The sequence below is a fragment of the Filicampus tigris genome, chromosome 15 (assembly GCF_054856515.1).
Source record: "Filicampus tigris isolate MCC_2025a chromosome 15, RoL_Ftig_1.0, whole genome shotgun sequence".
NCBI classification, from domain to species: domain Eukaryota; kingdom Metazoa; phylum Chordata; class Actinopteri; order Syngnathiformes; family Syngnathidae; genus Filicampus; species Filicampus tigris.
This window is the reverse complement of record NC_141231.1, coordinates 3,975,282-3,992,489: the sequence shown is the minus strand read 5'-3', so window position 1 is coordinate 3,992,489 and position 17,208 is coordinate 3,975,282. Positions and strand designations below refer to the sequence as shown.

At 38.3% G+C, this 17,208-nt stretch overlaps 2 protein-coding genes across 6 annotated transcripts in view; one reads left to right on the top strand and one right to left on the bottom strand.

Moving 5' to 3' along the window:
- Nucleotides 1–17,208, top strand: part of whrna (whirlin a) — a 153,319-nt gene that overhangs the window by 9,423 nt on the left and 126,688 nt on the right. The window lies entirely within an intron of this gene.
- Nucleotides 7,508–10,745, bottom strand: LOC147135184 (E3 SUMO-protein ligase ZBED1-like). Of its 3 annotated transcripts, none has more exons than XM_086053662.1 (3): nucleotides 10,727–10,745; nucleotides 9,570–9,778; nucleotides 7,508–8,990 (listed from the first exon to the last, which is right to left on the bottom strand). In XM_086053662.1, exons 2-3 carry the CDS (start codon nucleotides 9,673–9,675, stop codon nucleotides 7,957–7,959), a joined length of 1,140 nt encoding a protein of 379 aa, XP_085909788.1. In that variant the 5' UTR covers nucleotides 9,676–9,778; nucleotides 10,727–10,745; the 3' UTR covers nucleotides 7,508–7,956. The 3 variants fall into 3 exon arrangements, with proteins under 3 accessions (XP_085909788.1, XP_085909787.1, XP_085909789.1); XM_086053661.1 differs by lacking the exon at nucleotides 10,727–10,745 and adding an exon at nucleotides 10,135–10,466; XM_086053663.1 differs by lacking the exons at nucleotides 9,570–9,778; nucleotides 10,727–10,745 and adding an exon at nucleotides 10,135–10,465.

Sequence of the window (17,208 nt, the reverse complement as noted above, 5' to 3'; positions counted from 1 at the left end):
TTGTTGAATTTACTCCACTTAATTTTTTCAAGATGTTGCACAAAGTAAAATAATCTGCATCCAGGTACACTTTTTAAGTATCGTATTTTCAGGACTAGAAGCCGCTACTTTTTTCCTAGGTTTTCAACCAAGCGGCTTATATAAAGGTGCGGCTATTCTGTGGATTTTTCTTCCACCGCTATGGGAGCTCTAACTGGAATTAAAATCAAAACTAAGAAAAATTCAATGCGATGAAGAATGCGCTACTTTTTCTTTAGCAGATAGAATACGGATGGCAAATTACAAACAGTTAATTATTGTCAAATCCTCGCCCCTTCATCATGGAACCCACACGAAGAAGTTTGTATGATGCAAGTTTTAAGTTGAATGCCATTGATCTTGATATCCAGGAAGGAAACCGCGCTGCTGCATGCAGGTTTAGCGTCAATTAATCTGTGGCGAGACATTGGAGGCTTCAGCGGGAAATGAAATGAAGATAAGTACTGCATATTTTTTTCTCTTGGTTCTGTTCCGTTTAATCGGCAACGTTGCTGCCTGTTAAAAGGCACTGTTAGGAAAGAATCTGTTCAGGTACATACATGTACATTTACATTTAGTTCAAAATCGTTCTGTAAATGCAGTAAATATCTTTGGATGCGGTTTATATAAAGGTGCGTCTTATAGTCCAGAAAATACAGTAGACTATAATTCACTTGCACAAGGCATGAACAAGGCATTCTGGGAAGCCTTTTTTCTAACGCAGCCATCTTGGGTGTTTACACAGGCGCTGCACACACATACAGTTGTTAACATCAATCATCAACTTGTTTTATTATGACATTTTCAAAGTATTTTGACGACTTGCCAGCTGATCTATAACCGTGATACCGGCAGAAAGTTGCTCTCTGTGTGGAGGAATCGGGCCATTTTTCTGCAGAGAATGCTAGGCCAAGTGTGTCTTATCCCGACATTGTTTACTACCAGGTGTTGACAACATGCTCTGTGACATACGCCAGATGAAACCTTACAAATAACTGGATGAATTATTTTGTAAGTGGATGAATACAGAGTGTGAACTTCAAAATTTTTTTCCGAAGAAGTAGGTTTAATTGTTGAATGGGTAAGTAAACCGCCGGGTGTTGTTAATGTAGCACAGCTATTCTCTGTGATTTCCCACTCATCCTCTAGCAAATTACCATCATGTCACAGTTTCTTTAATGGTCGGCCAGAACACGTCCACCTAATGCTAGAAAATTCAACTTAGCAGAGGCATTCAAGCAATGCACATTGCACAATTGCAATTTATTGTCTCAATGAGCAGTGTAAGACACAGCTGCACAACAAAAGTCACCCGTTAGACACATTTTCCAATAATTTTGCTCGCATGAAAAATGGGTGGCTTAAAAAAAAAGGTGTCTTCTGTGTGTATCGCAACACACTTTAATATTTCATCTGCCTTATTAACGCAGAATTTTTTTTCTTTTCTGTGTGCTTAGCAAAAAAAAAAAAGTCTACCTTCAACACGTCTTAAATATTGGAAGTACAGTACATGTTTGTGTCATCTTTATGACAGATTTCTGTCACGTGGACTACAGCTTGTGGGCTACCTTTATTTATTTCTTTTTTAAAAAAACATTTTTATGAATATTTTTGTTTTCAGTTTACACACTAAGAAACAATCAAGACTTTCGGACTTGTGTTTCTTTCTTTTCATAGTGTATATTAACACGTTGTTGTTTTTAGGGGATTTACATGACACAGCAGCAGTCTCTTATTTTCCACCATGGGAAGTGGCATATAAAAGTACTGATGATACCTTCAATGGCTATGTTAATGTTAAAAATAGGAATATTAAAGTAATTATGTATTAGTAACACAGACTTAACAGCATGTGTTTGTTTACTATGAATTAAGAGTGAATCTTACTGGTCAATCTGAACTTTTGTTTGTGAGTTCTCCTTGTAGCCAATCAAAGAAATCACTAATCCACTACAAATACAAGGTGGACTTAAAGTATTATCTAATTTTCAGCAAATTCCTAAAGTAAATTCATACACTACAGTTTTTGCCCCCATGTTCATCTATTAAGCTCAATCATCGGGATCAAGATCATTTTATTCATAGGATGTATAGTCTACTTGTTGTTTTGAACATTTATATACTGTTAATTGTCAGCGTTTTGTTTGGTCGAAGGGAAGTGAAATTTGGCCAAAATGATGATGATGAATAGGTGGAAGCTGTCATTTTTACTAAATTGTATTAATGTTTGGCTATTTGCTTTGTCGGACACAGCTTAAAGCAGTGTTATGTCTAATTCATGACACGATGTGTCAGTAAATGTGCTTCACTTACACACAAAATTGTCAGTACCCTTCAGTTGAAGGAAGGAAAACACACAAAAACTGGAAGCTGACAAACTGTTAAATACTTTAAACAAAAATACTGAGAATTAACTACTGAAAATCAGGAATTTCTTTTTTTTGCAGTCCAACAGAACTATTTTAAGACACAACTAATGAAACTGCTTTGGACAAAAATGATACAAAATATCGAACTATTCGAAATCCTTCCCTCATTTTTTCTATTTACTGTTTGTGTCTCTTGTATTCTGAGTTTTTTTTCCATTTAACCTCCACTTTGCTAACAGTTTTTTTTTTCCGAATGTCTTTCAATTTTACAATACCGTAATTTCCTGAAAATAACACACAAAATTGAAGGAGGTGTATATTATCTAAGGAGAAAAAAAAAAGGAAAATGTTCACATTGTATAGACATGTACCAGTCACGAGGGGCTGTAAAAACAACAAAAAAACAAAAACATACTTTTCATTCCAACATGATAAGGTAATTTTTGCTACTACTCACCGAGAATCACAGAGCATCTTGGTCACCACCATACTGACGCCATATTGTAGCATTGTCAAAGGATCTTGGAGGGGGGTGACTTTAGTCTGTGAACTCTGTTTATTGACAACAAAACACAGCCTACTGTATGGCGGCAGCGGACGCCCGAACAAAAAGTACTCGTAAGAAATGAAGAGCACACACTTTTGTATCGCTTGCTAATTTGCCAACTCACCCCGGTTCCGACCCGTGCGAACAAATGACACATTCAAGAGCTTGGAAATAGCAACATTTAAAAGAGAAGTCAACTCAAACCTATATTTTTTTTCAAGAATATGTTCTATGCAAGCCCACTAGTTGAAACAAGGCATTCTGATAAATATTGCGTTTGTGGAAAAATAATTAATCCACCCGTTTTTAGCCATCTCGGGGGGAGGCCATTTTGTCACTTCTGTCGACTGAAAATGAAAACAGGTCAGCCGTGATTGGTCATTACCTGAGAAGTTGTGATGTCATTTTCAGTCGACAGAAGTGACAAAATGGCCGCCCACTGAGATGGCTAAAAAGGGGTGGATTTTGCTGCTTAAAGTGGAAACACACACACCTTACTTTCTCAACATTTACTTTTATTTTACATAGAAGCTCATTTCAACTTCACCAGCTCAGTCCACAGTTAAAAGGTCAATCCTTGGTTCTTAATCATCCCGGGCCTCTCCATAAACTGCTCACTGTCTCAGTTTTGAAGAGCGACTTCTCAAAGCCGTGTGATTCAGATTCTTCTAAAGATGTTTGACAGGTTCTAGTTCACACCTATTTAGAATAGTAAGATGTTTTGCTCTTTGCCAGTTGACATTTAGTTAAGATTTCTTCATGTTCATGTTCTTCAAGAAAACCTGAAAATGACAAGAATTTACCAAAATATATGACGGTGTCAGGTTCAGCTATTAGCCTTAACAAGGATCCCAAAGCAAAGTCAGTAAACCAACAACCAACAATAGCATTTTAATTAAACAAGAGACCATGGAGATTGTGACTGAACAAACACAAACAAGGTAACAAAAAGAAAAAAGGTCAATGTTACGTGTGAAAAACCTACAAAGTGACCAGTACAATAAATGTGGTGAATGGAGCCATGTCAGAAAGGGGCCACCCCCAAAAAAAACACATCTAGTCAAAATTCAAAAGTCGACCCACACAAGGGACAAAACAGAAATATGAGGTTCACCATAATTTGCATAAGAATAACACACACCCAGGTATAAAACACGCCAACCCTTCCAAAATAACAGTTAAAAAGCAGGTTTTCCTCAGTACTCGTGTATAATACGGTCCCTTGATTTGCTGGTATCCATTATTATCATCTGGTCATTTGCATTTGTGCAAGTGCAGGTTTTTAATGCTTCCATAACACAGTCTCACTCTATACTTCAAACATGATGGTTGAAAGTTGCCCTCTTTTTCACAGTTTTGGTCAATATCCTCCCCCTGCATACACACCTGTTTTGTAAAGAGCGCTGGCCCATGACACACTTTGGGACCCATCGCCAATTTGAGAGTTTGACAGAAAAGGAAAAAAGATATTAGTGAATACTTATGTCAATGATAAATTATTAGTCACATAACATTCTTTTCTTTTTTTCGCAGTCGACTCTTAAGGGCTGGGGCAATATGGCTGAAAAGTAGTATCTGACATGTCCAATTTATTAGTTGGGGCGGGGTCAATTTGCATTTGTTTAATTTGAGTGACGTTTCGCGTGACAAATGAGAGGCGGAGTCAGACCCGTCACCAGAGCCCAGCCTTAAATGGGTGCCATTGGCCCGCCATGAGCGATTATGGCAAATATAATCAAGGTTATTTAGAGTGACCTTAAAATCGCGAAGCATGATTATTGAATATATTTATACATATCGTGGTGTATATGATTTTATTAATTGCTCAGCGCGTGGATGAAAAATGTAAATGCGTTGTTCTGAAGTTCAAATTCACCCATGAGTGTTTCTGCTGTCTAGCAATATAAGATGCTAAATCCGGTGCCACGAGTTGAAACACGGCATTATGATTAATGTTGCGTTTGTGGAATATTAGTTAAACCAACAAGAAAAGGAAGTAAAAGTGCATCGTATTTTAGCAGTTTCACTAATAGTAATTCTGATGTGAGATTATCAATAATCAGCATCAGAGTCATAAAAAAAAAAAAGATATTATAGCAAAATACATTTAGGACTTTTGTAATAATTTAATAGTTCTGCTCTTGGTTTGACCATGGTTTCCTTCTGCTGGCTAATATAACATTAGAGAGAACTGAGTGAAATAAATGTTTGCACTCTGAGGCTTGTGTGTCCATGCTCATATTGGTATGCACCTAGTAACACAGCATCTGACTGGACACAGTTAAGTGATTCGCTTTTGACAAAGTGCCAGCTGAAGGTATAGCGAGAGCACTGCACATATGTCACACGAGCAAGAATCATATCACCCAGTTCTTTTTCTTGGCAGTCCAACACATGCTGATACTACTACTAAGATGTTCTTCTGAATATTCTTGTAGTGCTGAGAGTGTGGCATTACCTTTTCTGCCATATTGACTGAAGTAAGAAAAATACTAGATGCCGTGCAATTCTGAGCCACAGCCAAGTGTCCACACTCACTATAGTAAATATTTTTCTGATTGGTTCAATCCAAACCAAACAATATATTTGTAAAGGCAGGATTTTTGAAGTGGTCTTAATGTTGTGGCTGGTTGTTTTATTTCCTGTTTCTCTGTGTGTCCCGTCCCATGTCAATTTATTAACACTGAAAACAGATTGAAGCTAAAAAGGGGTTTCGCTCAATTCAGGTAGGCAGAGAGAAACTATTTTAGTCTCCTTGGCGTTTAATCACCGCTGAAGGCTGACAAGGTTGAGTGTGGTTTGATGTTTTGATCGCTGTACAAGGAGGAGACGAAGAGCATATATGGAAATGTACAGTACAAAACAACATTATGAATAACAGCTTTTGAATTCTGAAGATGATGACCTTCATTCAGGTCAGCTCAGGCCTATGTGAGAGAGTGACTGACAGTTTCTGTGCATTTGTAAACAATTCTGCATCTATGCAAGCTAGCGGTGTCATCACAGACAATCAGGTGCGTAAAGAGTAGACACACAATATTCGGTCCTGGGATGACATGTAGTCTGTGGACAGAGGTGTTGCTTGGCATAAAGGGTGCAACTTATACACTAAGACAAAAGCATAGCAAAGCTGCTCTTGTGGCATATTAGCAGACCTCAAACTTAATTGTGCGCTCAGTGTTCCGCACCCCTGGGAAAGCTGCGTGCGTGGGGTCCTACTTTGATTTGAAGAGAGACGTTGTCAAAAAAATGGAGAGCACGTTGAAGAAAAGAGAAAAGAGCATGCTATATTTGGTCAGCTTGCATTAATATGTTCATTCAACATCAAAATATTGAGATCTGTATGGAATCATGAACAGCCAATCGCAGTAACAACTCCAATGCTTCATATTTTGTTTAATGTAACATTTTGCCACTACCGGAAAATTCAAGGGAAAAAAATAAATGTAGTATCTTTCTATCCCAAACACAAATGTTGTCTGGACAGACGCAGTTTGGATTGACCAAACTTACAGAAAAATTGTGGTTACGGTAGTTTCAATTTTAACATTTGACAGCAGATGCATTATTCTGCTTTTTGGAAGAAATGGTCATTGTCAGAACAGGACTACCTTCTTGCAGCATGGATAATAATGGCACATCTCTTTTCAGTGCAAAGACATTCAAACAAATTCTATTTGTTTTTTGGTTTCATCTGCTGGTCTGCTGTTTAATGATCGCCAGAAATGTGCAGTCAAAATTGTGATGATTAGTGATACTGGAACAAACTCAGAGCACTACTTTTCTTATGTGACAGAAAAGACTTACCAGTGCCACCTGTTTGTTCTCTTTTCTTCATACTATTGTTTTTTTCCCCCCTTCATTTTGCATTATTTCATCCTATTGAAACAATTGGCTCACTCTGAACATATTCGGTACAAAACAATAGCAAATGTACACAATGAATGGCATGGTCAAATCATTTTCATTTGAGTTTTTATCATCCTTTGGAAGATAATCTATTTGACAAGTATCAGCTCAGATGGACATTCTTGTCGTTAGCACTCCAATTTAGCAACCCCTCAAAATGTGGCATCTGGGCACATTTTCTGCATGAACAAGCTGCACATTTTCATTGGTCTTTTATTGTGACTGGTCCAAGGCACACGTGTGCAATAATCAAGATCTTTAAATAAGTCCCTTTATACAGTATGTCACATGTGCCAGATACATGGATCATTTCATTAAAGGTGACATGCTCACTAGAGAAAGTGTCAAATCAGTGAACCAAGTCCGAGAGATATGAGAGTCATTTCTTTTGTGGAGGGTATTACATACTTTATGAAAATTGGAAGCAAAATGTGTGTCATATAAATTACTTCTAAGTAGGGGTGGGCGATATGGCAAAAATATCATATCACAATTAAAAAAATAATAATAATAAATCACAATCACGATTTTTGTCCCATAATTTTCTCAGACTGATTTTCGCATTTCCGACCATTCTCCTCATGTTAAATATATAAGACAGATTTCTAATGTATATAAAACCCTCAAAGAAAAAAAAAGACATTTTAAGCCAACTAAGCTTTTTGAACAGGTTTTTAATTAAAGTAGTGCAACTTTTATCAGCATGTGCAGTGGTGCAAACATCAAAGGTAACATAAGGTAAACATCAAAATAACAACAAAAGGCACGTTTGTAACACACCAAATAGTAGTGATGGAAAACTTGCGGTATTTCTTTACTCCTATTGATGGTGCTCTCATTAAATTTTCAGTGTATCTTTAAACCAAGAGCACCAACTTGAGGACTAAAAACATATTCCAGGTGTTTCATGAAGCTTCATTTTACCCATCTCTACCAAATTATTTTACAATATTTTAAAGTGTGAAATAAAATGCCAGTGTAAGTAATGGTTGTCTCTTAAACTGCAACAATTTAGAACAAATATTATCTAACTGCAGTGTCTACAACTGTTTTTCATCAGCCAACTTTGAGCTTTTATCTCCTTCTAAAAGTGGAAACAACCACAGATTACAGTCATAAATTTTTTGCCAGGAAGACTAATTTGTCAATTTTATCTGGCTTGAGTAGCATTGACTGGCAAGTTACTATGTTGCCCCCTGTGCCGAAGATTCGTTCTGAGGGAGTACTCGTAGCTGGAATGCACAGATACTTTCGGGCTAGTTGGCTGACCCTTGGATACTTCCCCTCGTTGAGTCTCCACCATTCAAGAGGATCCATCTCACTGTCTGCATTTGGTGTGGACAGGTAGGCCTTCAGTTCCCCTTCTATTGCCTCTCTTAGAGTTGTGGGGGCGGACATGGTGGAGGTTGCGGATACGGCACTGGAGGTTTTAAAAAAAACGGCTAAAGTTTTCTTTTTTGCTTTCTTTGGCGGACTTTGGTCTTCTATCTCAGGGCTCAGTGATGTGGATGGAGGCTGATCGTGTGCTTGTGCATCCAGCATGAACTCCAGTTCAGACACAGCGCTGGCTTGTACTCCGTCTTTTTTGTCACTGTCAATGTATTGGTGTTTGAACCTGGGATCAAGAAGAGATGCCATGTCCAGCAGGGCATCAGTGGTGGGATCTTGGTATTTTTCTGTAAGGTAGTTGAGAATAGTTGTCTTCATCGTGTTTGTTAGCTCACTGTCCTCATCGTCCAGGTTAAGGAGGTTGACCTTCAGCAGGTGCAGGACTGCCTTGACATAGGAGACATTCACATATTCCTCCCCTGAAAGTGCATCTGTGAAATCTCTCAGCGGACAAAGGGCCTTCTTTATGGACTCCATTACATCAGTATCTTGCCATGTTGGCACCAGGTGTTTCGTCTTCTTATCATCCTTCAGGACCTGAGAAATGGCCTTTTCTTGCTCCAACACTCTCTCAATCATGGCAAGTTTGGAGCCCCATCGGGTTGGCGACTCTGTGATGAGTTTTTGTTGAGGTAGTTTCATTTCGGTTTGAGCTTGACTCAAATCCCTTTTCTTCTTCCAGCTGAATGAGAATGCACTCACCACTTTCTTGCAGACAGAAACTGCACGTGTGACACGACGGTCTTTGGCACTTTTTTCTGAAAGAACACAATATATTAAACACCAGATGTATTGATTAAATCAAACTAAAATCACATTTGGTACATGGTGTCATTGTCTATTGTTTTTATTGAAGAGTTCAGCAAAATTATTGTGATTTTTCCGGGGCTACATTTTTCACAAAGTTGATATAAAACATTTTTTTTTTTTCTGAAACCACAGATTAATTGTAAAATTGGTGTGTTCTGTGGTTCGAGTTTATTCTGGAGTTATTTTCATAAAAGAGCTCATTATATTATACAGACTGATACACATTTAAATTATTTAAATAAAATTATTACATAAAACACTAACAAAATAAATTACTATGATCTTAGTTTGAGTTGTTTTAATTAAAGTTTATTATATCATAGGCTAACAAAATAAATTATTAGGTTCGGTGTTCTTACCCGTAGTTTGAGTCGATTTAATAAAATGCAATTTTAATATGCAGCAATGCATCAATAACAATACTCCGATTACTGCTTGTTTTAAGCTTTTTATGTGATCCTGTTCAATATTTGGCCCAATATTTGCATTTATCAATTTATATATTTATTTATTTATTGTTCACATACCTATGGCTATGTGCAGTGTATGCCCAAAACAAAGCAGACGAGTCCAATTGTTGAGTTCCAAGGCGTTCACCATGTTAGTTCCACTGTCTGTGGTCATGCAGGTCATATTCTTTTCTTTCAGTCCCCAACACTGAAGAGCATCCCTCAGCCCTTGAGCTATGAGCTCCCCAGTGTGATCTTCTGGGATGTACGTTGTTTGGAGAGTCGCACTGCAGAGTTTCCAATCGTGAATATAATGAATCGTCAGTCCTAAATAAAGCTCTGAAGTGCGGCATGACCACAGATCACTTGTTGTTGCGAAAAAACGGACAGTCTGAACTTGACGTTCAATCTTTTCGCGGCATTCAGAGTACAGACGTGGAATGGCAGTGTTGGAGAAATATTTACGGCTAGGCAGTTCATAACGCGGGTCTAGTACTTTGAACAGTCTTTTAAACCCCTCGTTTTCCACTGATTTAATGGGAATCATGTCTTTAGCAAGGTAGTAAGTCACTGCCTCAGTTACTTCTTTCCACCGCTTGCTTGCTGTTTCATATGGAGTGCCCTTATTAAATGACTGCGTTACCGTGGGTTGTGTTAGCTTGGGGCTAACTGCTGCCTCTGGCTGCCATGTGTCTGATTTCCGTTTGGTTTGGCTGTCAGCGTAGTGTTTTGAATGCTGTCTCCGCAAGTGATTAAACAGGTTCGTCGTGTTGCCATCCGACGTCCGAACGGAGTCCCCACAAACTTTGCAAATAACTTTTGCTTGCGCTTTGTCCTCGGGAGAAAAGCCAAACCAAATCCACACTGTGGATGTGGAGTTTCTTTTCGGGACCAACTCCGTTTGGTCGTGACTTTCCGCCATGGCTTCCCGCTATACACACAAACAGGGAAGCGGGAGTGTCACGTACGTTGTACTGTGCGAGCTGTGATTGGTTGTTCTGTCACGCGTCAGCGGCTCCGAGCGTGAGCATAGAGCTAAACTGAATAGATTGTGCCCTATAAACGAAATAACGATCTTTTGGCTTTATGAGCTCGTCCACACGTTAAGTTAAAGTCCTTAACGATCTAATATCGTCATATCGCCCATCACTATTCTGAGTGTTATTTGAACCAATGGAACCATCCATCCATCAACCATTCAGGGTCACAGAGAAGCAAGATTCTGTCATACCTACTTTGGTCAGGAAAAGAAAGACATGCCATACACACGTGGGCAAATTTGTACCCTAAAGAAAGAAACATATATATATAAAATGCTCAGTAGAATATCTAGAAACTGAAAAGTAAGTAAATTAACATTGAAAAAAAAAAAAAAAAAGAGGTGCAATAAGTAACTGAAATAAGCATTGCTTTAATTGTGGTCCAAGAGAATTACTAAAAGGTAAACATCTAATACAACTGGCCTGGACACATTATGATAGCACTTTATCTTAATTTTGTGAGGAAAAACCTTCATAGGCAATCACTGAAAACCAGCAATTTCTTTAACTCCGTGAGACTTCTGCGCATGTCGACAACAATTTGGCCCACTCTTGGTGAGGAAACTGCTCCAGCTGTTTCGGGTTCCTTCTCCAGACTGCATGTTTCAGCTCCTTCCACTGATGTTCAATCAAATTTAGATCAGGGTCACTAACTAGAAGGCTTCTTGGAAAAATTCAGATGTTTTGTTCTTCGTTATTCATGGATGTTTTTGACTGTGTGCTATTTGCTCATCATCCTGTTGGAGGACCCATGACTTTCTGCTCTTTGATATTCCCACACACACACTGTAATAGATGTAGCAAAGCAGCCTCAGAACATAATCAAGCTTCCTTTTATAATTATGTTTCACAGTAGTTTTACAGCGTTCTTTGCTTTGTATGCTTTATGTTTGTTAAACATAAACATGCTAAACATGTATCTGTTAAACACAAGAGATGATGTGACGTGACAGCAGTTCAAAAACTGCAGTTTTGTCTCATCCAGCCAAAGGTCATTTACTCTGAAGCTTTGTCACCGGTTAATCAGCATTTTTGCTAAATTGTAGTCTCATCTGTTTCAAGTTATTTTAGTGGCCATTGTGGAGTTTTCTTTCTCTCTTTCTTTCTTTCTTTCTTTCTTTCTTTCTTTCTTTCTTTCTTTCTTTCTTTCTTTCTTTCTTTCTTTCTTTCTTTCTTTCTCTCTTTCTTTCTTTCTTTCTTTCTTTCTTTCTTTTAACTAGTGGGCTTCCATAGAACATAGTCTTGAAAAAAAATGTTTGTGGTGACTTCCACTTTAAGGGAGGAGAGGTAATTTTTGAAATGGATAACATCTCAATTACTTACCCAGTAATCCTGTATATCATCATCATGCATCCATTCGTGTAAGAAGATTGGTTTTTTTTGTGTTTTTTTTAATTAATCCTCGTGGGTCTTTGCAAAGATGTCAAATGCTTTCATTTAGAGGGAAGCGTCACCAATTGTTCCCAACTCAAGTATTAATTCACTCAGTGGTCATATTTGGTTTATTATTAGTTAAATTTGCAATTGCAATGTTAAACCTTGTTCTTGTAAAATTAACTACCTTTGTCTGGCATAAATTGTTGAGCTTTTGATTTATAATGATGAAAGTTCAATATCAAATGCCCAGGTGGAAATTAACATGACATTGTGAAAATGGTGGTTAAATAGTGCTATCTCTTCAGTGAATGTGTGTCAGTATATGAAGATTGATAGAGGAGATGTGCCCTGACCCCAGAGGGGATTAATGGATAAATTGTGTTTGATGGATATTTTCCATTACAAACATCACACGATTATGAGAATGAAGATAGTGTGCTTTGAATACTAATGAAGATTTGAAACATTCATTGTTCCAATGTCTGTTGCTTTTCTTATTATACCACAGATATAATTATGAGCTGATGGCAATGGCAAGGTGATATAGCAGACGCCATACATGATGAATTAAAAACGTTTTATTTAATGTTTGGGCATTGTAATTGCAACAAATTAAGCCTGTGGCATCGCTGGCAATCATCTGAAGATAACTGTGACGTTAGGGTCATATCTCTCGTTAGGAGTGAACCTCCCTCTATTATGGACAATGCTCACATCCTTTCCATGACATTCTGTAGCAGCAGAGGAGCTCTTTCTCCAACAGATTTATTCATCTTTGCTGCCAGTATCAACAGTTTAGATGAGGGACGGGCAACTGAAAATATGGAGGGGTCCATACATTTTATTCACCGCTAATGGGAGGGTGGGGGGTTTGTAGGTGGCACATAGGACCAACCTGTTGTACAGTATGACAAAAAGGCCATTTTAAATACATATGTGCATATAGATGTTTTTTTTTATTGAACCAATCAATGTACACAAGAGTATTTTGATACATATTAATGCTCAGATGCATATATAAAAGATCTGTTCCTCCATTCGTAACACTATTCAGCTATGTATCCGTGTTTTTGGAGGACAAAAATTTAGTAACTCCTCAAGCACTTCAAACGAACTGTTTGTGTACTTTTGAGATCGTGTTGTTGTGGCGACTTGGGTTGGGTATAATAATTCATCCATTCATCCATTATCCTAACCGCTTATCCTCACAAGGGCCGCGGGCATGCTGGAGCCAATCCCAGCCATCATCGGGCAGTAGGCGAGGTTGCCAGCCAATCGCAGGGCACACAGAGACAAACAAACATGCACACTCACAATCACACCTGGGGATGTGCTAACCAGTCGACCACCGTGCCGCCCTCATAATTCATCAATACATCATTATATGTCACTGTCAATATACGTCACTCTTGCACTGATTGTATGAATGCTTCTCTTCTAGCAAATTGACTACATGTATTACTTACCACAGACCAACAGGCAACACTTTAATCTTCAGTTTCTGTTCTTCCTGATTAGATTACATTCAAATTTCCTAATTTTTTTCTCAAATGCTGTGTATTTGTTTGTCGTTTTCAATAAATAGAGAAAAATGAAAAATATTGGTACTCCTGCTGCAAAAAATGCCTTAATCATTGTATTTCAAAGCACTATTGAAAAAAAAATGTGTTTAAAATGAGTACTTTCATAATCATATCTAATGCAGTAAATATCTTCTAGGCTGTTTGTCCACCTTGAATTTGTTTGGTTTAGAATACTGTTCCTCATGGGAAATAATGGAAATTGAATTAGTCCTTTGCAAGGTCAAACTGTTGACACCATAAAAACTCTATGTTCAAAAAGGCACAATGCAAATTACAATGCAATTAGAGCAAAAACATAAATCCAATAAATGTGTTTTGTTTTAGTGATAAATGATAGAGACTGTGTCAAATATGCAGACACTTAATGAATGTTTTGCAGGTGACTCCATCCACAAAAGAACATGTGTGTAGTGTGCATTTGTTTTTCTATGAAACAGGCTTGTAGAGAACTGCAGAGTTTTGTACTGTGTTATTTGTGTGACTTTAGTGGCATATTTTTCCTCAACATGTTTGTCGAATTTGGACATTTTCTGGAGCATTCAAATGTTCCACTGTAATAATCCAAAAGTTATTTAAAAAATGTTAACCCAGAATGACCATTGCATATACCCTTATTCAGTATATTATGGTGAAAAGTTATTTTCAGAGCTAACGGATGCCCATTTTGCGGACGGACGGAGGACGAGAAGTCTTTCATGAAGGATTAAGCAATGATGGAAGTGGGTTTTCGTCCGTCCCTCTGTACGTGTCTAACAGGGTCAAGTACCGACTGAATGTGTTGTGTTGGCTTCTTTTAAAAAGCAAGACCACTGCATGTTCTCTTCTACGGAGCTGCCTTCAATAATTGCCTGCACAACGCTTTTCATGTGCTTCCCAGTAGTCACGTTGCACAGGCATATTCTGCCCTCTAGTGGTTCAGCACATGTAATACCATGGATCATGCCACAGGAGTCAGGATGCCATTTCACTCACTGACAGAAACACGCCCAGCCTGTCTTATGTGTGTAATACGGGATAGCAATTTTGTTTTGTTAACTGTTAACTTTTAGTACCTTATCCCTATGCATGCAAAGTATGTCTTTGTGTGGGACATATTTAGACCGTAAAAATCTCGCCCAGCATATACATTTGTAGCGAAAGTCAACCCACTCTTTTTCAAGAATATGTTCCCAGCAGGCCCACTAGTTGAAACACGGCATTCTAATTAATTTGGGGTTTGTGGAATATAAATTAAGCAGCAAAATGCACTTGTTTTTAGCCATCTCTGGGGGCGGCTATTTTGTCTTCTGTCGACTGAAAATGACATCACAACTGCCTTCACCGACCAATCACGGCTGACCTGTTTTCTGAATCTGAGCCGTGATTGGTCGTTGTGAGCAGTTGTGATGTCATTTTCAGGAGACAGAAGACAAAATGGCCGCCCCCGGAGATGGCTAAAAAGGAGTGCATTAACACTTATTCCATAAACGCAATATTTATCAGAATGCCCTGTTTCAACTATAGTGTGCTTGCAAAGAACATATTTTTGAAAAAAAAAGGTTTGCATTGACCTCCTCCTTAATTGACCTGGAAGTGAAAGTCTTTGTTTCCTCTTAAAATAACCTTGCGTTATTTTGCAATAATTATTTGACAAAAACTCAAAACGTCTTGCGTTAAAACGCAAACGTCTTGCAATAAAACGCAATAGTATTGCGTTATTACCCAATCTTAAATATTCTTCTGATGTCCCCTGGCTTGCTCCAGTAAGCATCATCATCTTCATCACATCATGACCGTCTTGTGATGCAGCTATATGCTATCTTGGTTAAAGAGTTGTAAACAATTCAATCCACTCTATACCCGGTAAGTGGATGTGCATAGGAAATTATCTAGCTAATGATCTTTAAATAATGTTTATGAGTACACGGAGGTATTTTTTTTTTTTGGGTGGCGGATCGACGGAATGTAAGGACGGAAGCGCTTTAAAGTGACGAGGACGGACGGGGTCAGAGGACAATTATTTTCATGAATAAGGACAGAGGTACGATGACGGAAGGGTGCCGAGGTTGCGGACGGAGAAAGGACTGGCAAAAAAGGGTAAAATGCCCAGCTCTGGTTATTTTATTGCCATTGGACATTATATGTCTCACATAGGTAAAAAAAATAAATAAATAAATACAATTTGAACAATATTCCAATAATCTGACTGTCCCAGGAGGGGACATCACGTCAAAAAATGATTGAAAACCCTGCCTTACCAGAGAGATGTGTAAATCTTACAGAAGATCTTTGTTGATCGACCTATTGATACTGTGACCAACAGCAGACGTTTTAATCTTCTTATGGGTTTGTGTGTAGATTGGATTTAGTTTTTTTTTTTTTTTTTTTTTGGCGTTCTGCACACTCATGGATGGCCATAGCTGCTCTATTTGCTGGACCTTTGTGAGAGAAAATGAGATTATTACCAGGAGCAGGATACAAACCCACAAGGAATTGTGGGTTTGTCCATTGCAACTTAAGTCTACTCCCTTAACCTCTCGGCTATACTTGTGATAAGCCATAATGTGTTGACTGTCTCAGTGGTTTGTGCAATCACTATCACGGCTAACTGCGACATTTTTTTAAGACTAGCCTTGTCTTTTTGTGGTTCAAATTTTGACTGGCATCCATCCTTCCATTTTTATGTACCACTAATCGTCTTCAGGGCCACATAGAGTTGGAGCCTATCTTAGCGCCGCCTTCAGACAAAAGGCAGACTAAACCCTGGACGGGTCAGCAGTCAATCACTACACCATTAGTGACCATTAGAAAGGCAGATATAATTAAGTTAACCTCTGTAACATTAATAGTTAAACGTCTTTTAACTTTAGTCAGGAATGATCAATGAGGGAAGTGTGATAGTATCGTAAACAATACAGCTGCTCCCACTCTGATATAATTGCATTGTGTAAAATTATAAATAGTGAGTGACGTCACATTAATAAACATACATTTCAGTTTATTAATCATTTAAAATTCACAGTTTACTCCTTTTTTAAATGATGGCCTTTGTGGCTGATCCCTGCCATACAGCGGCAATCATCCTGTGAGAAGAGGACCAGTCCAGGGTCTTGGTCAGGATTGAAGAGTGAAGGACAGTATGGAAGGCATCACATTCCCCGTCATGCGGCGGTGAACCCGCAGCTAGTATCTCGAACATGTCCGAACTCAGACAATCGCTGGTCAAAGCTCTCTGCCGATTGGTTGATGTTGAAAACAGGAATTTGAGCAGCATTATTTCACATCTGATATAGCCAGGTTGGAGATAAGCTGATTTAGCTCAGATTAGAACCTAGGGCAAAATGGTTTAAGTAAAGAATTAAAACCAGATGCAGAAAGATAATTGACTCCAGGTTGAAAGGAAATTACAATTTCATTTTGGATTTGTTTCAGATGGGGAAGAAGGGATAGTATCAACGGATTGAGGTGATGGAGCAGACAAGTGGAAACAGTGAAATTAGAAAGATGTGAAGGAGGAGAGCAAGGGGGAATTGAGTTAGACATTTTCATCTGTCCACATGCTATGATCTGTCAAAATCCAATAGACAATTATCACAGCTGTCCAATGCCATCCTGTGTGTGCCCTCTGATGATGTAATCTGCAAAGGTGAGAATTAACTGGAATTTATTGTTGAAAAAAATGTCTTTCATGAAATAACCCAACTGGTTTAATAGCGTGGCATTCAGATAACATAAACA

Excerpts from the sequence above, each read along its gene's own strand:
- LOC147135184 (XM_086053662.1), bottom strand. The coding sequence starts at position 9,675 with ATGACCTGCATGACCACAGACAGTGGAACTAACATGGTGAACGCCTTG. Across the intron at positions 8,991-9,569 it reads TACACTGCACATAGCCATAG|AAAAAAGTGCCAAAGACCGT; the intron begins GTATGTGAACAA and ends GTGTTCTTTCAG.